The 18,584-nt window shown below is 35.5% G+C and overlaps 1 protein-coding gene across 1 annotated transcript in view; it reads left to right on the forward strand.

Annotated features, from left to right (window-relative positions):
- Positions 1-431: 431 nt before the first annotated feature.
- LOC141301287 (neogenin-like) overlaps positions 432-18,584 on the forward strand; it is a 107,128-nt gene continuing 88,975 nt past the window's right edge. The window contains exon 1 of the mRNA XM_073831541.1: positions 432-913. Within this exon, the coding sequence (XP_073687642.1) occupies positions 838-913 (76 nt within the window). The 5' untranslated portion in view covers positions 432-837. The remainder of the gene's footprint in view (positions 914-18,584) is intronic.

The raw sequence follows: 18,584 nt of genomic DNA on the forward strand, positions 1-18,584 counted from the left end.
TGACACTTAAAACTGGAATAATGGCTGATGAAAATTCAACTTTGCATCACAGAAATAAATTATATTTTAAAGTATAATCAAACACAAATTTTGCATATCAATATTGTTAATAATATTACTACATATGTCAGTATTTTTAATCAAATAAATAGAACTTTGATGAGCATAAAAATCTTACTGATCCCAAACTTTTAAACAGCAGTCTATCTGTTATTCAACCTACTAAAATGGTAAAAAAAAAGTTACGTGATTCCTTAATTCCTTAGTAATTTCAGCACACTTGGATCCAGATGTGCGCATGCGCACTGCGCACCCACACGCCGTGATTTTTGACTTTCCCGAGCCAAAAAAAAATCCAGAATCCTGTGAGAATCCACGCCTGCTTTTTCACGAACCAATTCCCACTACAAGTCTCTCCAGCACCACACGCCGAGTGCTTATGTTGGATATTCCACTGCGGCTCCGTTAAATCTGTTGAACGCGTCTTTCAGAAACACGCCGGTCGGTCTTCAGCGCGTCGGAACCCATTTGCAGCCGCTGCCTTTGTGGGTCGGCTGTGGATTGACTTAATGCCTCCTCTAAAAGCCCTCTTCGGGGTTTTAAGTTCAAGAAACCACCCGGACCCTTTGCTGTGTCGCCTTTGACTCTTACAGGAGAATTAAATGTTTGGTTTTTTGGCACCGGCGGAGCGCCAAATCTTGCCGGTTGCAGACGATGTTCAGCGTTTTTGTATAAAGCACCTTGTCCGTTTTAGTCGGTAAAACTTTACCTGAGAAAACACTGTGGATAACTTGTTCCCCGAGATTATTTTGCGTAATTTTTGTACCTCAGAAAGTGATGGCGGAGCGGGGGGCAAGGCTGCTCGTGATTTTCGCAAGTCTCATCGTTCTCCGGTTCGGCGGTGCGGATAAAGGTAAGTTCCGTCTTTCTGCTTCGTTATTACTTGCGGTTACGAGCGCAGCGCGGCATCACCAAATCCTATGATATTACTCAGCATTTGACTGTCTGATATTAATCTGTTTATACCAGTTCATTGGACTAACACTGATGTTTAGCAATCAGCTCTGCACAGCTTGGTTGCGCGTGGTTATTTTTTATGTTTAAGTGGTTATATCTGGGTTGGTAGAAGCTTGAAGGGTTTAAATTCTCATACAAGGGTCATGCATGATCTGAAAACCCAACTAGGTGTTCTCACCATGTCAAAACTTGAAATTAGTCACATAAACCATTGCAGATTTGGAGGTTGTGTTGGTAGGCATTGGATTGAAGAGCACTTGTAGAAAGCCACCACTGCCCCTCATCCATCTATTCATCCATCCGCACTAAAAGGAGACGAGGACACTTTTGACCAAACCTAAAAGAAGAGCCGAGGGTAATGATTGATTCTTGATGGTAATAGCAGGGTCAGGTTCAGACATTAGGGAACCTTTACTACTGGGAATGATGAAAGGGATTTGTCTGGTTGACTCAAATGAGATTGCCACTGAGATTGCTGGAGGTGAATTTGCAAAATGACACCTTAGTCAGACCAAACAGAGCTTGAGGGGAAATTGTTTCCTGTTTTTGTTTATTATTTGGCTGTAATCCATATGTTGAAAAGCAGATTCCCTTTTAAATAGGAATCGGATGGATTTATTGTTCCAGTTGTGGTGGCAAGGTTGTCTGAGAAATGCTGAATTGTGTGTTTAGTCTTGTCTTTTCGGTGTTTTAAAGCCTTCTAGATAGGAGTTGAATGGTGCTTTGTACATGTGGCCAGTTTCGAGTTTCTAATCATGGCGTCCCTCTGAAAATAAGTTTTTGTTTATTCGAAACACATTTCCCTGAGGTTTCAGACGCGCAGATTGTAAAGCCAAGCCACAAGTCCTCTCTCAAAGATAGTCTGCTCGTAAACTGACTATTCACAATGCTTTATAGAGTTTAGTAGATTTCTCAGTGGGAAAAAAATGCCATGTTCTGAACTTCTGAGTGTGGTGCAAAGGTAGTTTATTTACAAGTACAATTTGGATTACAAAGATATTCGGGACTGTTCATACAGGGCACGTTTTTGCGTTCAGAAATGTCTAGATGAATGGTGTTTTTAGCCAGAATACTGCTTTTAAAAATCGTCTACTTGTACAGTAGGATATGAGGCTTTTCACAATATGCTTCGAAGGGATTTGCAAAGTAGTTTTTCTGTTTAGACTTGGTTGTTTTGTATAACAGAATCAACCTTTCCACTTGATTTTTAGTTTAGATTTGACAGAAGCATCACTTATATGGACTTGTTTTGTCCACATGTCTGTCTCTCAGTAGCTGAACTTGCATGCGTTAGTAATCTTGTTGTGAAAGTGTAGTGGAAAAAGGTTCTTCAGATTGTTCAAATGTTCTTCACACGCTCTTAAAAATAAAGGAGGTATGCAGTTCCATGAAAGAACCATTTTGGGTTCCCCAAAGAACTTTTCAGTGAACAGGTTCTAAAATAACTATTTTGTATTAGTTTGAAGAACATTTAATCATCTAAATAACCTTTTTCACCACTATAAAGAACCTTTTATGCAACCATAAAGAACCTAATTTTGAAGAGTGCACTAAGAAAAAGTGGTTCTTTTAAGGTTCTTTGAGGAACCAAAAATGTTTTTTCAATGGCATGACTGCAAAAAAAAAAACTCTTTTAAAACCTTATTTTAAATAGTGTAGTGGAAAAGGTTTCTTCAGATTATTAAAATGTTCTTCACACACTCTTACAAATTAAGGAGTTTTCTATGCAATTCCATAAATTAACCATTTTGGGTGCCCCAAAGAACTTTTCAGTGAACAATTCCTAAAATAACCATTTTTTTATTAGTGTGAAGAATATTTAATAATCTAAACAATTTTCCTACTATAAAGAACCTTTTATGCATTTAAAAGTTTAAAGGGATTCCAATAAAGAACTTTAATTTTAAAGAGTGCACTAAGAAAAAAATATATCTTTCAAGAACTGTTCACTAAAAGGTTCTTTGAGAAACCAAAAATGGTTCTTCAATGGCATGACTGCAAAAAAAACTTATTTTAAATAGTGTAGTGGAAAAGGTTTCTTCAGATCATTAAAATGTTCTTCACACGCTCTTACAAATTAAGAAGTTTTCTATGCAATTCCATAAAAGAACCATTTTGGGTTTCCCAAAGAATCTTTCAGTGAACAGTTCCTAAAATAACCATTTTTGTACTGGTGTGAAGAAAAGAATATTTAATAATTTAAAGAACCATTTTTTTCCCACTATAAAGCACCTTTTATGCACTGAAACATTTCCGTGGATGTTGAAGGTTCTTTTGCTTTTAAAGAGTGAACCAAGAAAGAAGTGATTCTTTCAAGAACTGTTCACTTCAAGGTTCTTTGAGGAACTAAAAATGGTTTTTCAATGGCACGACAGCAAAAAAAAAGTATTTTTAAACCTTAAAAGAGTGTAGTGGGACAAGTTCTTACCTTCATTAAAATGTTCTTCAGTTCACACACTCTTACAAATGAAGAAGTTTTTTATGCAATTCCATAAAAGAACCATTTTGGGTTCCACAAAGAACGTTTCTGTGAACAGTTCCTAAAATAACCATTTTGTATTAGTGTGAAGAACATTTAATAATTTAAAGAATCATTTTTTTCCCACTATAAAGTACCTTTTATGCATTGAAAAGTTTCCATGGATGCCAATAAAGATCCTTCATTTTTAAAGTGCACAAAGAAAAAGTGATTCTTTTAAGACAGTTTCACTGAAAGGTTCTTTGAGGAACCAAAATTGTTTTTTCAATAGCATGACTGCAAAAAAACTCTTTTGAAACCTTATTTTAAAGAGTGTAGTGGAAAAAGGCTTTTCAGATCATTATAATGTTCTTCGCACACTCTTGGAGGTTTTTATGCAATTCCATACAATAACCATTTTGGGTTCTCCAAAGAACTTTTCAATGAATAGTTCCTAAAATAAAAATGTTTTGTTAGTGTGAAGAACATTTAATATGCATTGAAAAGTTTCCGTGGATGCCAATAAAGAACCTTAATTTTAAAGAGTTCATTAAGAAAAAAGTGATTCTTTTAAGAACTGTTCACTTAAATGTTCTTTGAGGAACCAAAATAGTTTTTTTAATGGCATGACTGCAAAAAAACTCTTTTGAAACCTTTATTTTAAAGAGTGTAGTGGGACAAATTCTTCAGATCATTAAAATGTTCTTGACACTCTCTTAAAAATAAAGGAGGTTTCTATGCAATTCCATAAAAGAACCATTTTGGGTTCCCCAAAGAACTTTTCAGTATTCCTAAAATAACCATTTGTATTCGTGTGAAGAACATTTAATAATCTAAACAACCCTTTTCCTACTATAAAGAACCTTTTATGCGTTGACAAGTTTACAGGGATGCCAGTAAAGAACTTTAACACTAAGAAAAAAGTATATCTTTCATGAACTGTTCACCAAAATGCTCTTTGAGAAACCAAAAATGGTTCTTCAATGGCATGACTGCAAAAAAACTCTTTTGAAACCTTATTTTAAAGAGTGTAGTGGAAAAAGGCTTTTCAGATCATTATAATGTTCTTCGCACACTCTTGGAGGTTTTTATGCAATTCCATACAATAACCATTTTGGGTTCTCCAAAGAACTTTTCAATGAATAGTTCCTAAAATAAAAATGTTTTGTTAGTGTGAAGAACATTTAATATGCATTGAAAAGTTTCCGTGGATGCCAATAAAGAACCTTAATTTTAAAGAGTTCATTAAGAAAAAAGTGATTCTTTTAAGAACTGTTCACTTAAATGTTCTTTGAGGAACCAAATTTGTTTTTTCAATGGCATGACTGCAAAAAAACTCTTTTGAAACCTTTATTTTAAAGAGTGTAGTGGGACAAATTCTTCAGATCATTAAAATGTTCTTGACACTCTCTTAAAAATAAAGGAGGTTTCTATGCAATTCCATGAAAGAACCAATTTGGGTTCCCCAAAGAACTTTTCAGTATTCCTAAAATAACCATTTGTATTCGTGTGAAGAACATTTAATAATCTAAACAACCCTTTTCCTACTATAAAGAACCTTTTATGCATTGACAAGTTTACAGGGATGCCAGTAAAGAACTTTAACACTAAGAAAAAAGTATATCTTTCATGAACTGTTCACCAAAATGTTCTTTGAGAAACCAAAAATGGTTCTTCAATGGCATGACTGCAAAAAAACTCTTTTGAAACCTTATTTTAAAGAGTGTAGTGGAAAAAGGCTTTTCAGATCATTATAATGTTCTTCGCACACTCTTGGAGGTTTTTATGCAATTCCATACAATAACCATTTTGGGTTCTCCAAAGAACTTTTCAATGAACAGTTCCTAAAATAAAAATGTTTTGTTAGTGTGAAGAACATTTAATATGCATTGAAAAGTTTCCGTGGATGCCAATAAAGAACCTTAATTTTAAAGAGTTCATTAAGAAAAAAGTGATTCTTTTAAGAACTGTTCACTTAAATGTTCTTTGAGGAACCAAAATAGTTTTTTCAATGGCATGACTGCAAAAAAACTCTTTTGAAACCTTTATTTTAAAGAGTGTAGTGGGACAAATTCTTCAGATCATTAAAATGTTCTTGACACTCTCTTAAAAATAAAGGAGGTTTCTATGCAATTCCATAAAAGAACCATTTTGGGTTCCCCAAAGAACTTTTCAGTATTCCTAAAATAACCATTTGTATTCGTGTGAAGAACATTTAATAATCTAAACAACCCTTTTCCTACTATAAAGAACCTTTTATGCGTTGACAAGTTTACAGGGATGCCAGTAAAGAACTTTAACACTAAGAAAAAAGTATATCTTTCATGAACTGTTCACCAAAATGCTCTTTGAGAAACCAAAAATGGTTCTTCAATGGCATGACTGCAAAAAAACTCTTTTGAAACCTTATTTTAAAGAGTGTAGTGGAAAAAGGCTTTTCAGATCATTATAATGTTCTTCGCACACTCTTGGAGGTTTTTATGCAATTCCATACAATAACCATTTTGGGTTCTCCAAAGAACTTTTCAATGAACAGTTCCTAAATTAAAATTGTTTAGTTAGTGTGCTTTGAAAATAACCTATTATGCATTGAAAAGTTTCCATGGATGCCAATAAAGAACCTTAATTTTAAAGAGTTCACTAAGAAAATGTTCTTTGAGGAATCAAAATTGTTTTTTTTTTCAATGGAATTTTTAACATTGTAATGTGAAAAGTGTGCTTGATTAAACAATTTGATTGAAAGAGGTGGTGCATTAGATAATTGGCATGCAAAATTAGTTTGAAATAAATCTGTAAGTTTTCCAAAGTACAGTTCTAACACTGATGCATCATAGAAGTCCGTAAAAGGTTTATCAGATAAAAGCCAGTTTGCCATGTTTGAGAATGGCAGGGGCTGGTCACAACTGTCATGTCGTCTTGGCATAATTGCTTTTGGCACAGCAGGTAAACGGCACAAATGGAGACATCTGTAGCTATCTCCATCTCTCATTAGTTGCGTGTGTGTGGTTGGGGCGAGGCGCTGGGGGTCTCTGGTCTTGAAAGCAAGCTTAATCCTCATGGATGTCAGGCTGCATGATTGAATGACATTTTAGCGCATCCAGTTGACCCCCTCCCGTTGGGATATCAACCACCCGATCTCATTCACAAGGCTCGAGGGTAAATTTGTGAATCTCCGCACTTTCATACTCTCTTGGTCTGGCGCTTCGAGAACGATGCGCGAAGCCATTTTCTTGCTGCCTGCAGCTGGTTGAGAAGAGGAAACCAGCACAAAGACAAACACATTCATCCTGTGTCTTATCTGTGTGCTCTTGTCTAAGTGAGACTGACAGTGGGCAACAGAGTGTTTGGTTTCTCCCCTTGGCTGCTTATCAATTTGTGGAGTTTTCACCTTCTAGATTGCCTCTGGCTGATTGATGCTGTGTGTACTTGTAGATGTAGTTGTGAAGTGTGCCAGTTTGTGGTCGGGTGGAAAGATGCTCGACTAGACCTAGTTGATGTGGAGCCGTGTAGCTGTTAGATTTGAGAGTTAACTGTGAGCTTGAAAAAAAACAAACTCATGAATGTATTGAATTCCTCTGCTTTTTTAAGAGCTGGCCACAGATTTCTGACATTAAAACAGCTTGAAACACTTAACGTATTATACAGGCTATGTTAAAACAATTTTCTAGAACATTTATTTCTTATGTGTGCTGTAAACCTTTGTCTTTTCCACAAATTGTTGCTGTTAAAACAGCTTGAACTACTTAAAATGCATTGTGCAAACCACAACCAAAAAAACGCATTTAAAAAGCATTTAAGTATTCAAATCTTGGACATTTACTAAGATCTCTCTATTATCTGTTGAAACGCACAATAATATTTTAAATATTAGTACGCTTAATGTATATAAAATGATCATTTATTGGGTATTTTCAATTGGGAGGTGGCTGTCCCGAACCATAGCCCCTGAGTTTCAGTTTATGAAAATGATATGGATATCTTTCGGATTCTTTTAAAAAGTGAAGTTCAAGTGAAGTTTTCTTTGAAATTGTCAAACTTTATGTAAAACAGTCACGCATTTTCATGTCAGTACCGAAACACTATGGCCCGGTTTCACAGACAGGGCTTAGACTAAGCCAGAATTAGTCCATAGATCAATTAGGACATTTAAGTAATTTTTATAAACATGCTTAGAAAAAAAAAACATTACTGGTGTGCATCTTAAAACAATAAAAAGGCACTTATATATTTTAAGATGAGTCAGTGCAAGTATATTTCAGTTAAAACAGCTCAGACTTACATTTTAGTCTAGGACTAGGCTTAAGCCCTGTCTGTGAAACTGGGGGTATATGTTTTAGTCCATTGGCTGAAACTGATTTTAACTACAACCCTACATTTATGATCAGGAAATATTTGTCATTCTCTCTAATAGCTATATAATGAGTAGATCGTAGAAAATTTGTGTAACTTTAAGGAATGTCGCTACCGAAAACTAGTTTTTTTTTCTGCCATTAAGCACACCTTTTTTGGAGTTATTCCATAAAATGTAGTTTTTATATGTCTACCACTGTTCTAGAACTATGCCAGATAACAATTTGTTGATTATCGTATTTAAGATGGCTTCAAAAGTGTCTAAAATTGTCACTACTGAAATGGTCACAACCAAAACATTTGGTGGAGTTATTCCATAAATTTGTGAAATCATTTTAGTAGTGACAAGGAAACACATCCCTCATATTTGGGGGAAATAAACAATAGTTTAGTATGTAAGTTAAAATTCTGTAACGTGATCGCTACCAAAGCGTTACCGTCATTACCAAAACATGGGTTGTTTTGTCAAAAATAAAAAAATACTGAATTATCACCTAAGATGTTATGATAGTTGAACAACTTTTTGCCTTTTACAAAGAAAAACTGGATTCAAATATAACAAATCTCATAAAAAAACCTTTGTAATATTGTTAAAAATGTCATTGTTATTGACTTACCTCTGTGGAATGGTCCATATATTCATCACCATTCCTAAATGTATTCACATACAAATGTGATTTGACTTGTCTTTAAAGTGTCTGTTATGATTCAAAGCCGACTAAACACTGTTTTCAAGTTCACGTTCAAGTGAAGTTTTCTTTGAAGTTATGAAACTTTAAGTAAAACGATGTCCTGCATTTTCATATCACTACCGAAACACTTTATGTTTTAGTCCATTGGCTGAAACTGATTCTTACTACAACCCTATATTTATGATCAGGACATATTTATGCGTCATTCTCTTTAATAGCTACATGGTGAGCAGATAGACCTCAACGTTTTGAGGTAAATGTTCAAAAGTCAAAAATCTGTATTTAACTTTAAGGAATGTCACTATCAAACACTTTTTTTTTTTTTTTTTTTTTGCGATTAAGCACACTTTTTTTGGGAGTTATTTCATAACATTTAATTTTCATATGTGTACCACTGTTCAGAACTGTGCTAGCTAACCATGTGCTGGGTGTTATTCCATAAATTTGTCAAATCATTTTAGTAGTGGCAAAAGGGAACACAATCCTCATATTTGAGGGAAATAAACAACATTTAAGTATGTTTCAGAAGTGTTTTCGTATGTAAGTTAAAATTCTATAATGTGATCGCTACCAAAGCCTTACTGTCATTACCGAAACATTGGATGTTTTGTCAAAAATAAAGTATACTGAATTATCAACTAAGATGTTATGATGGTTTTTGGTTCAATGTGTATTCAGACTAATGATTCCTTAACTTCAAAATCAGTATGATCAACTGTTTGCCTTTTACTAAGAAAAACTGCGTTCAAAATACAACAAATCTCCTAAATTACACTTGAAATATTGTTAAAATGTAATTATTGATTTACCTCTGTAGAATGGCCCATATGTTCATCACCACTCCTAAATTTATTCACATACAAACAGTGTTGGGTAAGTTACTTTAAAAAAGTAATTAATTACTAATTACTAATTACTTAATCAATGTTGTATTTAAAATACTTTTCTAATTACTGTGTCTAAAAAGTAACTTAATTACTCAATAAGTAATTTAACTAAATACTTCTTAAAATCCCTATTAAACTCTTTAAATAATAGATAATTAAATAAAACATGAGTCAAACATGAAATAGTTTAGCATTTTAGCTTTTTTAATAATCTATATTACATTCTATGAAAACATTATATAATAATAAACTTTTTTGTAAGAAATGTAACCTTCTTTCGGTAAGAAACACAATTCCAGAATAACAAAAATATATATTATTCTTAAGAAACTTAAGAAAAGTTAAACATGACATGTATCACCCTGTAAACGTGAAACTTAATTTCAAACAATGAGTTCAATATATGTTTTACTTTTTTTAAACAAATCTAAAATGTTTGGAAAAATGCAAAAGCCTATCTTTAAATATAAAACCGAACCACCAATAGATGGCAGAAAAGTCACTGTATTATATAAACGCATTTGCATCACTGAAATTACTGTGGTTTTACAATTTTTTTCAATGAAATACGTTTTTGTTCAATAATATTTTGTGATTATTATTTAGAATTTCAAGGAGTTTTTATAATACTATGCAATATTTTAATATTTAAAAAATTTTAATGACCATTTTTGTAATCATGTCATGTGTTTCAACAAAGTGAACTGTAACCTTGCTCATTCAGACACTTTTCTGCGCTACCGAAGTAAAATCAAGTTTTGCCTGTTTAGCAGGACTTGCCGCAGTTTTATCCGTCGAATATGAAGGATCACACAGGAGTGTTCGTCTATGCTGCCGTGTCAGGTGCTTGAGTACTCGTGCTATTGACAGCGCAGCGGCCGATAGTTTTTTTCTCCCCAGGACATAGCTTACATATTACTGTAATGTTCTTGTCTGCTTGTTTCAGAAAATTGAAGTAATGGGCATATTTCCATTTCGCAAAACAGCCACTCGCTTCAGCCGAGTTCAACATCCGCTTTAAAAATACGAGTATGCAGCACACTTGCACGAAATCACGTGCACCTGTTCTTCAACGATTTTAAAGCGGCAGAGTTTACTTTCACATTTATAAGATTTATTAATCAAATTAAATAATGATATTCAGCGAGTTTAATTATTTTACAGTGTAACGCAAGTACATTAAACGTAACTGTAATTAAAATACTTAAAAATGAACAGTAATCAGTTACTCTACTTTTTCAGTGGAAAAGTATTTTAATTACAGTAGCGCGTTACTTAGTAATGCGTTACACCCAACACTGCATACAAATGTGATTTGGCTCGTCCTCAAACTGTCTATTATGATTCATAGCGCACTTCTGCTTCCTTGCAAGCACAAGAACCTAATCCCTTGTAAAAATCTAGTTGTTCTAGAGGTCTAAAAGATAATTTTGCAAGTCCTTTTTAGTCTGCAACACATGTAGAAACCCTGTGGTTTGGTTTCGTGCAGCCGCTGAGATCCGTGAGTGTGGAAAGCATGGAAAATTCCAGCAGGAGAGTTGCTGTTTGCTGTAGGAAGACGTATTTGTCCTTCTCAATATAGCGTTTGACTAGGCGGACCCTCACCCTCAGCCTTTCACTGGGAAAGGTCAAAGCCCTGAAAGACAGGGGTCACCCTCGATTTCTCCTTCTGCGGTCTCAGTGAATAGAGAACTCTTGCTGGTTGTTATTGCTTCTCCAACATCTCTCTTGGCTTTTTTGGAGCTTGCTTGTAAGGAATGTTTAGATTTGAGGACGGTTGTGGTGAAGGCATCATTTAATGAGGTCAGGAGAGAGCTTGCTGAGGGGAGCCCAGTGTTTGACCCTTGCTGTGAGGGTCTAGATACATGGCTTTTGTATCGATTGAAGGTCTTGACAGCTGTCTGTGAGAACCTGAAGAAGACATAAACCATCTCTAGTATAGTTCAAATTGTCTAAAAATCCAATACACTGTATTCACGCTCATCAAAGTTGATCCTATTCCATTATCCTGATTATTTGATAATTTGTCCTCAACAACTCCGCATCTGTTCTATGTCGAATAGCAATCACTCCTGTTCACCCCCTTCTGTAAGTGCTGTGGTTTTCCCATTGGGATAAGCAGGAGGCTATGAATAATGGAGGAGAACCTTTGCTGTCTCTAAAACGGTGATTAATTGGTTTAATTTGATCATGTTGTACCTTCAGGGCTCTGTACACCACCTGATTTGTCCTCTACCTACTAGTGAATCGCTTGTAGCCGTCGTGTGTATCATGTCTCAGCTCACTTTGACCCTGCCATCTATGAAAGTCCACTTAAAGAGAGAGTTCACCCAAAAATTACCCATTCCTAGGTGTGTATGACTTTCTTCTTTCAGATGAATACAATCAGAGTTATTTTAAAAATGTTCTGGCTCTTCCAAACTTTATAATGGTGAATAAATGTTGAGTTTGAAGTTCAATAAAGTGCATCCATCCATCATAAAGTGCTCCACATGGCTCTGGAGAAGTTCACTTCCAGAACAAACATGTACAGATATTTTATCATCCATCCGTCTTTCTTTCTTCAGTCGTAAAGGAATTGTTTTTTGAGGAAAACATTTCAGGATTTCTCTCCATATAGTCGACTTTGGTGTTTCGAGAGTTTAAATATTTAAAGTGCAGCTTCAAATGGCTCTAAATGATCCCCAGCTGAAAAATAAAGGTCTTTTCTAGCCAAACAATGTAATTTTCTAAAAAAAAAAAAGAAAAAAAAAAAAAAGGACAATTTATTTACTATTTAACCTGAAATGCTCATCTTGTCTAGCTCTGCTCAAACTCTGGTGTATTTTGTTAAAAAAAAAAACTCCCATATAATTTTCTTCTCCAACTTAATCGTCCTACCTCGCTGCAGAAGTATAGACCCCCTGTGTTTACAGAGTAAACTCACAAAGATTATCAAATGCCTTTTACAAAAAATACAAAAGAGTTAAAACAGCAATTTAGGACTGTTTTGAAGTTGGTGAAGAAAATGATATGGGAGTTTTTTTTTTTTTTAAAACAAAATACACCAGAGTTCACGCAGAACTAGACAAGATGACCATTTGAGGTTAAAAAGTATGTATTTTTTTTTAGAAAATGACCAATCGTTTCGTTGGATAAGACCCTTCTTCTTTGTCTGGGATTGTTTAGAGTTCTTTGAAACTGCATTTAAGCTGCATTTTTTGAAGTTCAAACTCGCAGGCACCATTGAAGTCCACTATATGGAGAGAAATCCTGAAATGTTTTCCCGAAAAAACATCATTTCTTTACGAATGAAGAAAGAAAGACATGAACATCTTGGATAACAAGGGGGGGGGGGGGGTGTAACTAAATTATCTGTACATTTTTGTTCTGAAAGCGAACTTCTCCTTTAATAAAGGTCTTCTCAAGTGAATCTATGCCTTTTGTGTAAGAAAAATATCCATATTTAAAACTTTATAAAACATAATCTCTAGATTCCGCTTAATGTTTCAGCGAATGACGTAGAACATGGGCGAACATGATGAAACGAGAATAGATGGATGCACTTTATCGGACTTCAAAATTTCAACAGCCGTTCACTGCCATTATAAAGCTTAAAAAAAAAAGACATTTTTTAATATAATGCCTATTGTATTGGTCATATAAACCAAGGATGGCTTAAGGATGAGTAAATGATCACAGAACTTTCATTTTTGGGTGAACTACCCCTTAAACACAACACTTAAAGTGGTTCAGAAGATTGAAATGGCTTCAGATTTGAAGAAAAGTAACCTTTCTTTTTCTTGCCGATTTGGTCCCGACTTCTAGACCGAGGCCTGTCTTTTGAGCTGGCCTTTCAAAAGTAAAAGCAATGGGCTGACGTGGTAATTGATCTCTGATTGGTGGGTTTGGGGATATGTAACCATGGAGAGAGTTTTCCGCTTCTCCAGGCCACATACTAGCTGCCTCCCGCTGATATCAGCTCACTTAGTCTCTGTAGGGAAGGCAAATTACTGCCTTTCTTCTGCAGAAACCTGCTGAAACGTAGTTAGCCATTTATAGGTCTGAACACTTTGGCCTAATTTAATGGATGGCCTCACTCTGACTCCAAAAACACATGTCATTAGATCAGCCATTGAACATTTTCACTGCATTGAAATGTTCATTTTAAGTATTGCAGAAAATACACCGCATTGTGATACGTCCATTGACTAAAGAGCAAGCTAATGATGTTCTTTGTAGTTTGTAGCCACTGTGCTTCGATTATTTCTTTCGTACCTCGAGCGAAGCCACAATCCATTTCTTCACGTTGTCTTACCTCTTACAAATGATGCATTTAAAAGGGCAGCCAAGCTTACGCTAATGTCCTTTTGTACTCCGTACTTTACCGAAAGGCTATAAAGGGCATCCAGGCTTGGAGATGACTGGCGAACGATAAACCATCCTTTCCTCCCCATTAGCTTTATAGAAGTGTTGCTCTATTTGTCGTCAGGGATGAGACTGGCTTCGCTTGACCCTGAAAGTCATGACGTTGGTGATGTAAAGCCAGAGATGTGTTTGAAATCCAAGTAGGGTTACAAATTGCTGTGGAATTATTAAAAAGTTAACTCCATGTGGGCTGTTTGCCCGAGGCTCCGGTCTGTTCATTGGTTTTTGAACATCATGGCCCATTTTTGAAACATTCAACTCTTGTTCTTGTGTATTAGACCTGGTGTTTTTTATCCTTTCATGAGTTAGAATTTGCATGCGTTTTGAAAATAAGAAGCAACTAATTGTTGCCATCCCTCTGATATGTAAAATACTTTTTAATGAAGTTGAATTCTTCTAAACACTAAATTGGCAGTTCCTGCTGTGAACCCAAAGGAGCTAAGTCTATCAAAAATCGGGTTGCAAAGGGGTGGAAACTTCTTTTGGAATTTCAAAAAATCCTGGAAAGTTTCTAAAATTTACTGGAAGGTTTCCATCTTTTTGCAACCCTAATCATAAAATAGTCATAAAAGTACAGTTAGGTACTTAATATAGGGTCATTCCATGTTAAATCAACCAAATTTCAATAACTTCCCAGGCTCAAACTTTTGATTTTGCCTATTTATTTATTTTTTTTATATTAAATGTCATGGATGAGTATTTACTGTATAATCCACTATTTTGTAGAGGGAGGTCAAAATGACAATTTTCACCTGAGATTCAGAGTCAAGTTACAGGGGAGTAAAAATGACTTTAGAAAGATGGCAGCATCATCTTAGTTTCACACAGAAATTGGTAGCTCTATTAGTAAAATCTGTTGACTTTAGCAATCTTTGTTGCATTATGTGCCAATGGTGACCATTCAAAAATGGGGAAACGGCACTTTTCAAGTTTTTCTCTGAAGTTTGCGTGCCTGCAACTCAAGAAGTATTAAAGATATTTTAATGCCCTCTTAAATATTGGGTGTAAACAAACTTTTTGGCATCTTTATTTTTATTTCCCTATGATATTTGGTTCCTGAGATATTGGAACTTTAAAATGACTCCAGGAGTAAATTGTTGAAATGTATACATTTTTAGTGGTTAAACACCAAATGTGGGTCAGTTTATTAATGAGGAATGTCTGAAGAACAAATAATAATTGAATAATTGAAACTAGAGATGTATCTTGTTTATTTTTGTCAAGACAACTGCTTCAAATGTACCAGTCTTGAATGCCATAAATATTCTTTCTCCACAGTTCGTCTGCCATTAACTCAGAAAGTATTAAAGGTATCGCAATATGATTTTAGATTCTAGTTCTTCATAAACTTATCTTTTGTAATCTTATTTCTCGAGACCCTACATCAGATAGTTGAATATTACCCATTTTCAGTGTTGGTCACTTTGTATACAGCTTATACTCCCTCTACCAAATAGTGTATTAGTAAATAATTATCAATGACATTTAATATTTTGGCTTTCATTACTATACATGTCTATCTTTCTTCAGAAAAAAAAAATAGCAAAATCCAAAATTTGCGCAAGGGACCTCTGACACGAAATGACCCTATATTCGATTTAATAAATAACCATGCAAGTATTTGTAGTATTTTATGAACGACAGCAGCGCAGATTCCAAAATTAATTTAATGATAGCATTGTTTTCCTCATTGCGTTGTCAGGAAGCCAATTAATTTCATCCTCAAGTAGCAGCAGATCGCAAACATTTCGTGGGTTTTATCTTGCAAGCAGGCGTCCGCCCGCACGTTGCCTCGCATCTGAAAGAAATTGCTGTTTTTGCTAATTAGACATGATTGAAGGCATGTCAGGAGGACATGGAGTATATACATGGAGTTATAATGGCAGGACACATCCATCAAACATGCACCGACTCCGCGAACGCCTCCCAGGGGACGCTGATTAACCCTTCCCCCGGATGAAACGCATAAATTGTGTGTTTTTCTTCCCTGTATGAAGGCCAGGACGGGATTTAATCATTGGCTGTATTTCGTTTGGGTTCTTAGGGCACCGTCCTTGCTGTGCATACATCAATTACACACACAGACGCACATGCGCTTTAATAAGCCTGCGAGTGTGCTGTTGGCAGTAGCGGTGTCACTGAGACTGATGGTTGTGACAGCAGGCGGGTGATAATTAACCAAGATTCCTGCTATTCACTTTCTTGCGTATACATACACACACACACACACACACACACACACACACACACACACACACACGCTCTTTGGTTTGGAGCTGGATAGAGACGGGTTACAGTCTGTGTGTGTGTGTCTTTTTTTAAGGGCCACAAATGGTGCACTAAACAAACCAGGGTCGTCGGTTCAAGTGTTCCCTCAGGGCAGAGCAGGTGACTGAGCATTAGCCGGTGGTAAGTTTGTCCCGTTCTGAATGCGGTCTAATTAAATCTCAGAGAAGTGGGCTCTTCTGGATCTCTTCTCGCAGAGACGTTAGGCTAATGTTTCCCCTACCTTTATCTTAGGGGGCGGTACACCCCCCCAACGGCACCCCCCGCCCCCCTTGAACGTCAAGTTCATTTTATTTTCGATATAGCGGCAGATCACAATAGAAGTCATTTAAGGTTATCTTTCCTATAGAACAGGTCTACGCATTGTTCTTTAATTAAACAAACTAAATTGCCTTGTGTTATTTATCTTATTTACACGAAGGCATGTCATTTCTGTCTCTACATGGTCGCGCGTTTACAATGTCTCCTCAGCGAAAACACAGATGGGATCGCGGACTCCATTCATAAAAACGGAATTTACTCTATAGCGCGGAATGCCACGGAATTCGTAGATTTTTGGATTAATAAATCAAAAGTTTGTCTGTCACTTAATTCAAATCGCGATATGGACTAGTGTCTGTGAAAATTGAAACGCAAAAAGACCGTTTTAATATGAATCCTGCATGTTCCGTTTGCCTCTGTATGTATGAATGGTGGAGACGCATTTTTTTTTTTTTTACTACAGGCCTACTGAAGCACACGTGATGCTCCCGCTAATTTTTGGCCTTTGCATCTCACATGAACAGATAAACTCAATCTCCAAAGCTGCTGTGAGCGTTACTTTTACCGTTTCATTTGAGAAAACTAGCATCATATCATACTGTACACACAGAAACTTCACGGCAACCTGTCAAAATAAAAGTACGGTTTAACATGTAACAACAATATTAGTCTTGTATTACTTTTGTACAGTATAATGTAAGTGTTTATATATTCCTATTTAAATAATTTACGTTACACAAAATATATATGATAAAAAAATAAATATTACAACAAGATTAACCACTTAATTGTAGAAAAAAAATCCTACAATTATTATTTAAAGTTTTAAACTGAATATAATTTTTTTTTTCCATGTATTGATTTTAACAGTAAACCTCTGTTTGTTTGGCAAAAATGAAAAGGGTTTATTTTTCATTTGATTAAAATCAAATAAATGTTTACGCTTTTATTTGATTATCAGAAAAATTAAAACACATAAGAATTTCTAAAAAAAAAAAAAAAAAAAAAGGAAAAGATTGTAGAGCCCTATTGTTCAAAATGTTAAAATAGAGAGTTTTGGACGTATTTTTCACTAATAAATGTTTTCGTTATTACACAAAGTAGGCTAAAGTAGGCCAAAGCTGGAAACCTAGGGGAAACACTGTTAGCTATGCCCTTGATCATCCGGTGCCTATTAATATATAAAATAAAAAGTAATGAAGCACATTAAACAGCCGTTTGAACAACATTCTCATCCCATTTCACAAATTTTGATTAAGTGAAATATGGTGTAAGAAGTATGATTTGATGGTGTAAAGTGTTTTAAATCAGATCTGAATGATCTCCTAAAGGATGATTTTTTTTTTTTAACTGAGATGTTGACATTGAAGGTAAAGATCATCTTCCAAAGTGTCTATTCTGTTTTTTAACCAGTATTGAGTATTGGCATCAATTACCTACGACAGGAGCCTAAACGGTGACTACATTTTGACATTGACGTTAATAAATGCAGGCCAGTGCAAAAGGAAATTAATTTTGTCTAGATTGATTTGGACTTGACAGTCTTTTGACAGGTGAACTTTATTTTATCGTATTTTAAGAGCCAGTGAAATTAGTGATGGTTCTCCTTTGTGTTGTGCTCAGGGCCGCAGTGGGTTATATTGATGAGTTTTCCTATGGGGAAGCTATTGTGCGTTATGCAGGAAGCCAATAGGAAGAGCTGTTCATCTGTCTGAGCTGCCTGTGTAAATATGGCCTTGGGTGGGCTGGTTGTACTCTGTGCGTGCAGAAAGGGGTTGAAAGAGTCTGTGTTTTGGATGGGAATAACATAGACTGGATGCTATAAAACTTGAAGTGAAAAAATACAGTGCATGCAATGGGCCTCATCCATTTAACTTGATTTTGAATTTGTGTAAATCATTCATTCCAGTTTTATTTGTTTAGAATGCTGCATTTAATGCAATTACTTTTTTTGCACAAGAATGATTTTTATGAACAATTTATACCAATATAGGGTTCAGCAGGTAAAGTATTGTCATTAATTACTCACCCTCATGTTGTGTGCCAGTGTGCCAGTGGCCCAGGTTTTTCGGCCCGACGAAAACCTTGGGCCAAAGCGGGCCAGCTGGGGCTTGAGGTGTGGTCAAAGTGAAAGGCGGAGTGTGTCTGCGGTAAGATGCGCATTTCGCTGTATTACTAATACAGGGTTCTTCTAAGCATTTGGGCCGAGGACAATATACAACGCCA

This window comes from Garra rufa, chromosome 25 (genome assembly GCF_049309525.1).
Source record: "Garra rufa chromosome 25, GarRuf1.0, whole genome shotgun sequence".
NCBI classification, from domain to species: Eukaryota; Metazoa; Chordata; class Actinopteri; order Cypriniformes; family Cyprinidae; genus Garra; species Garra rufa.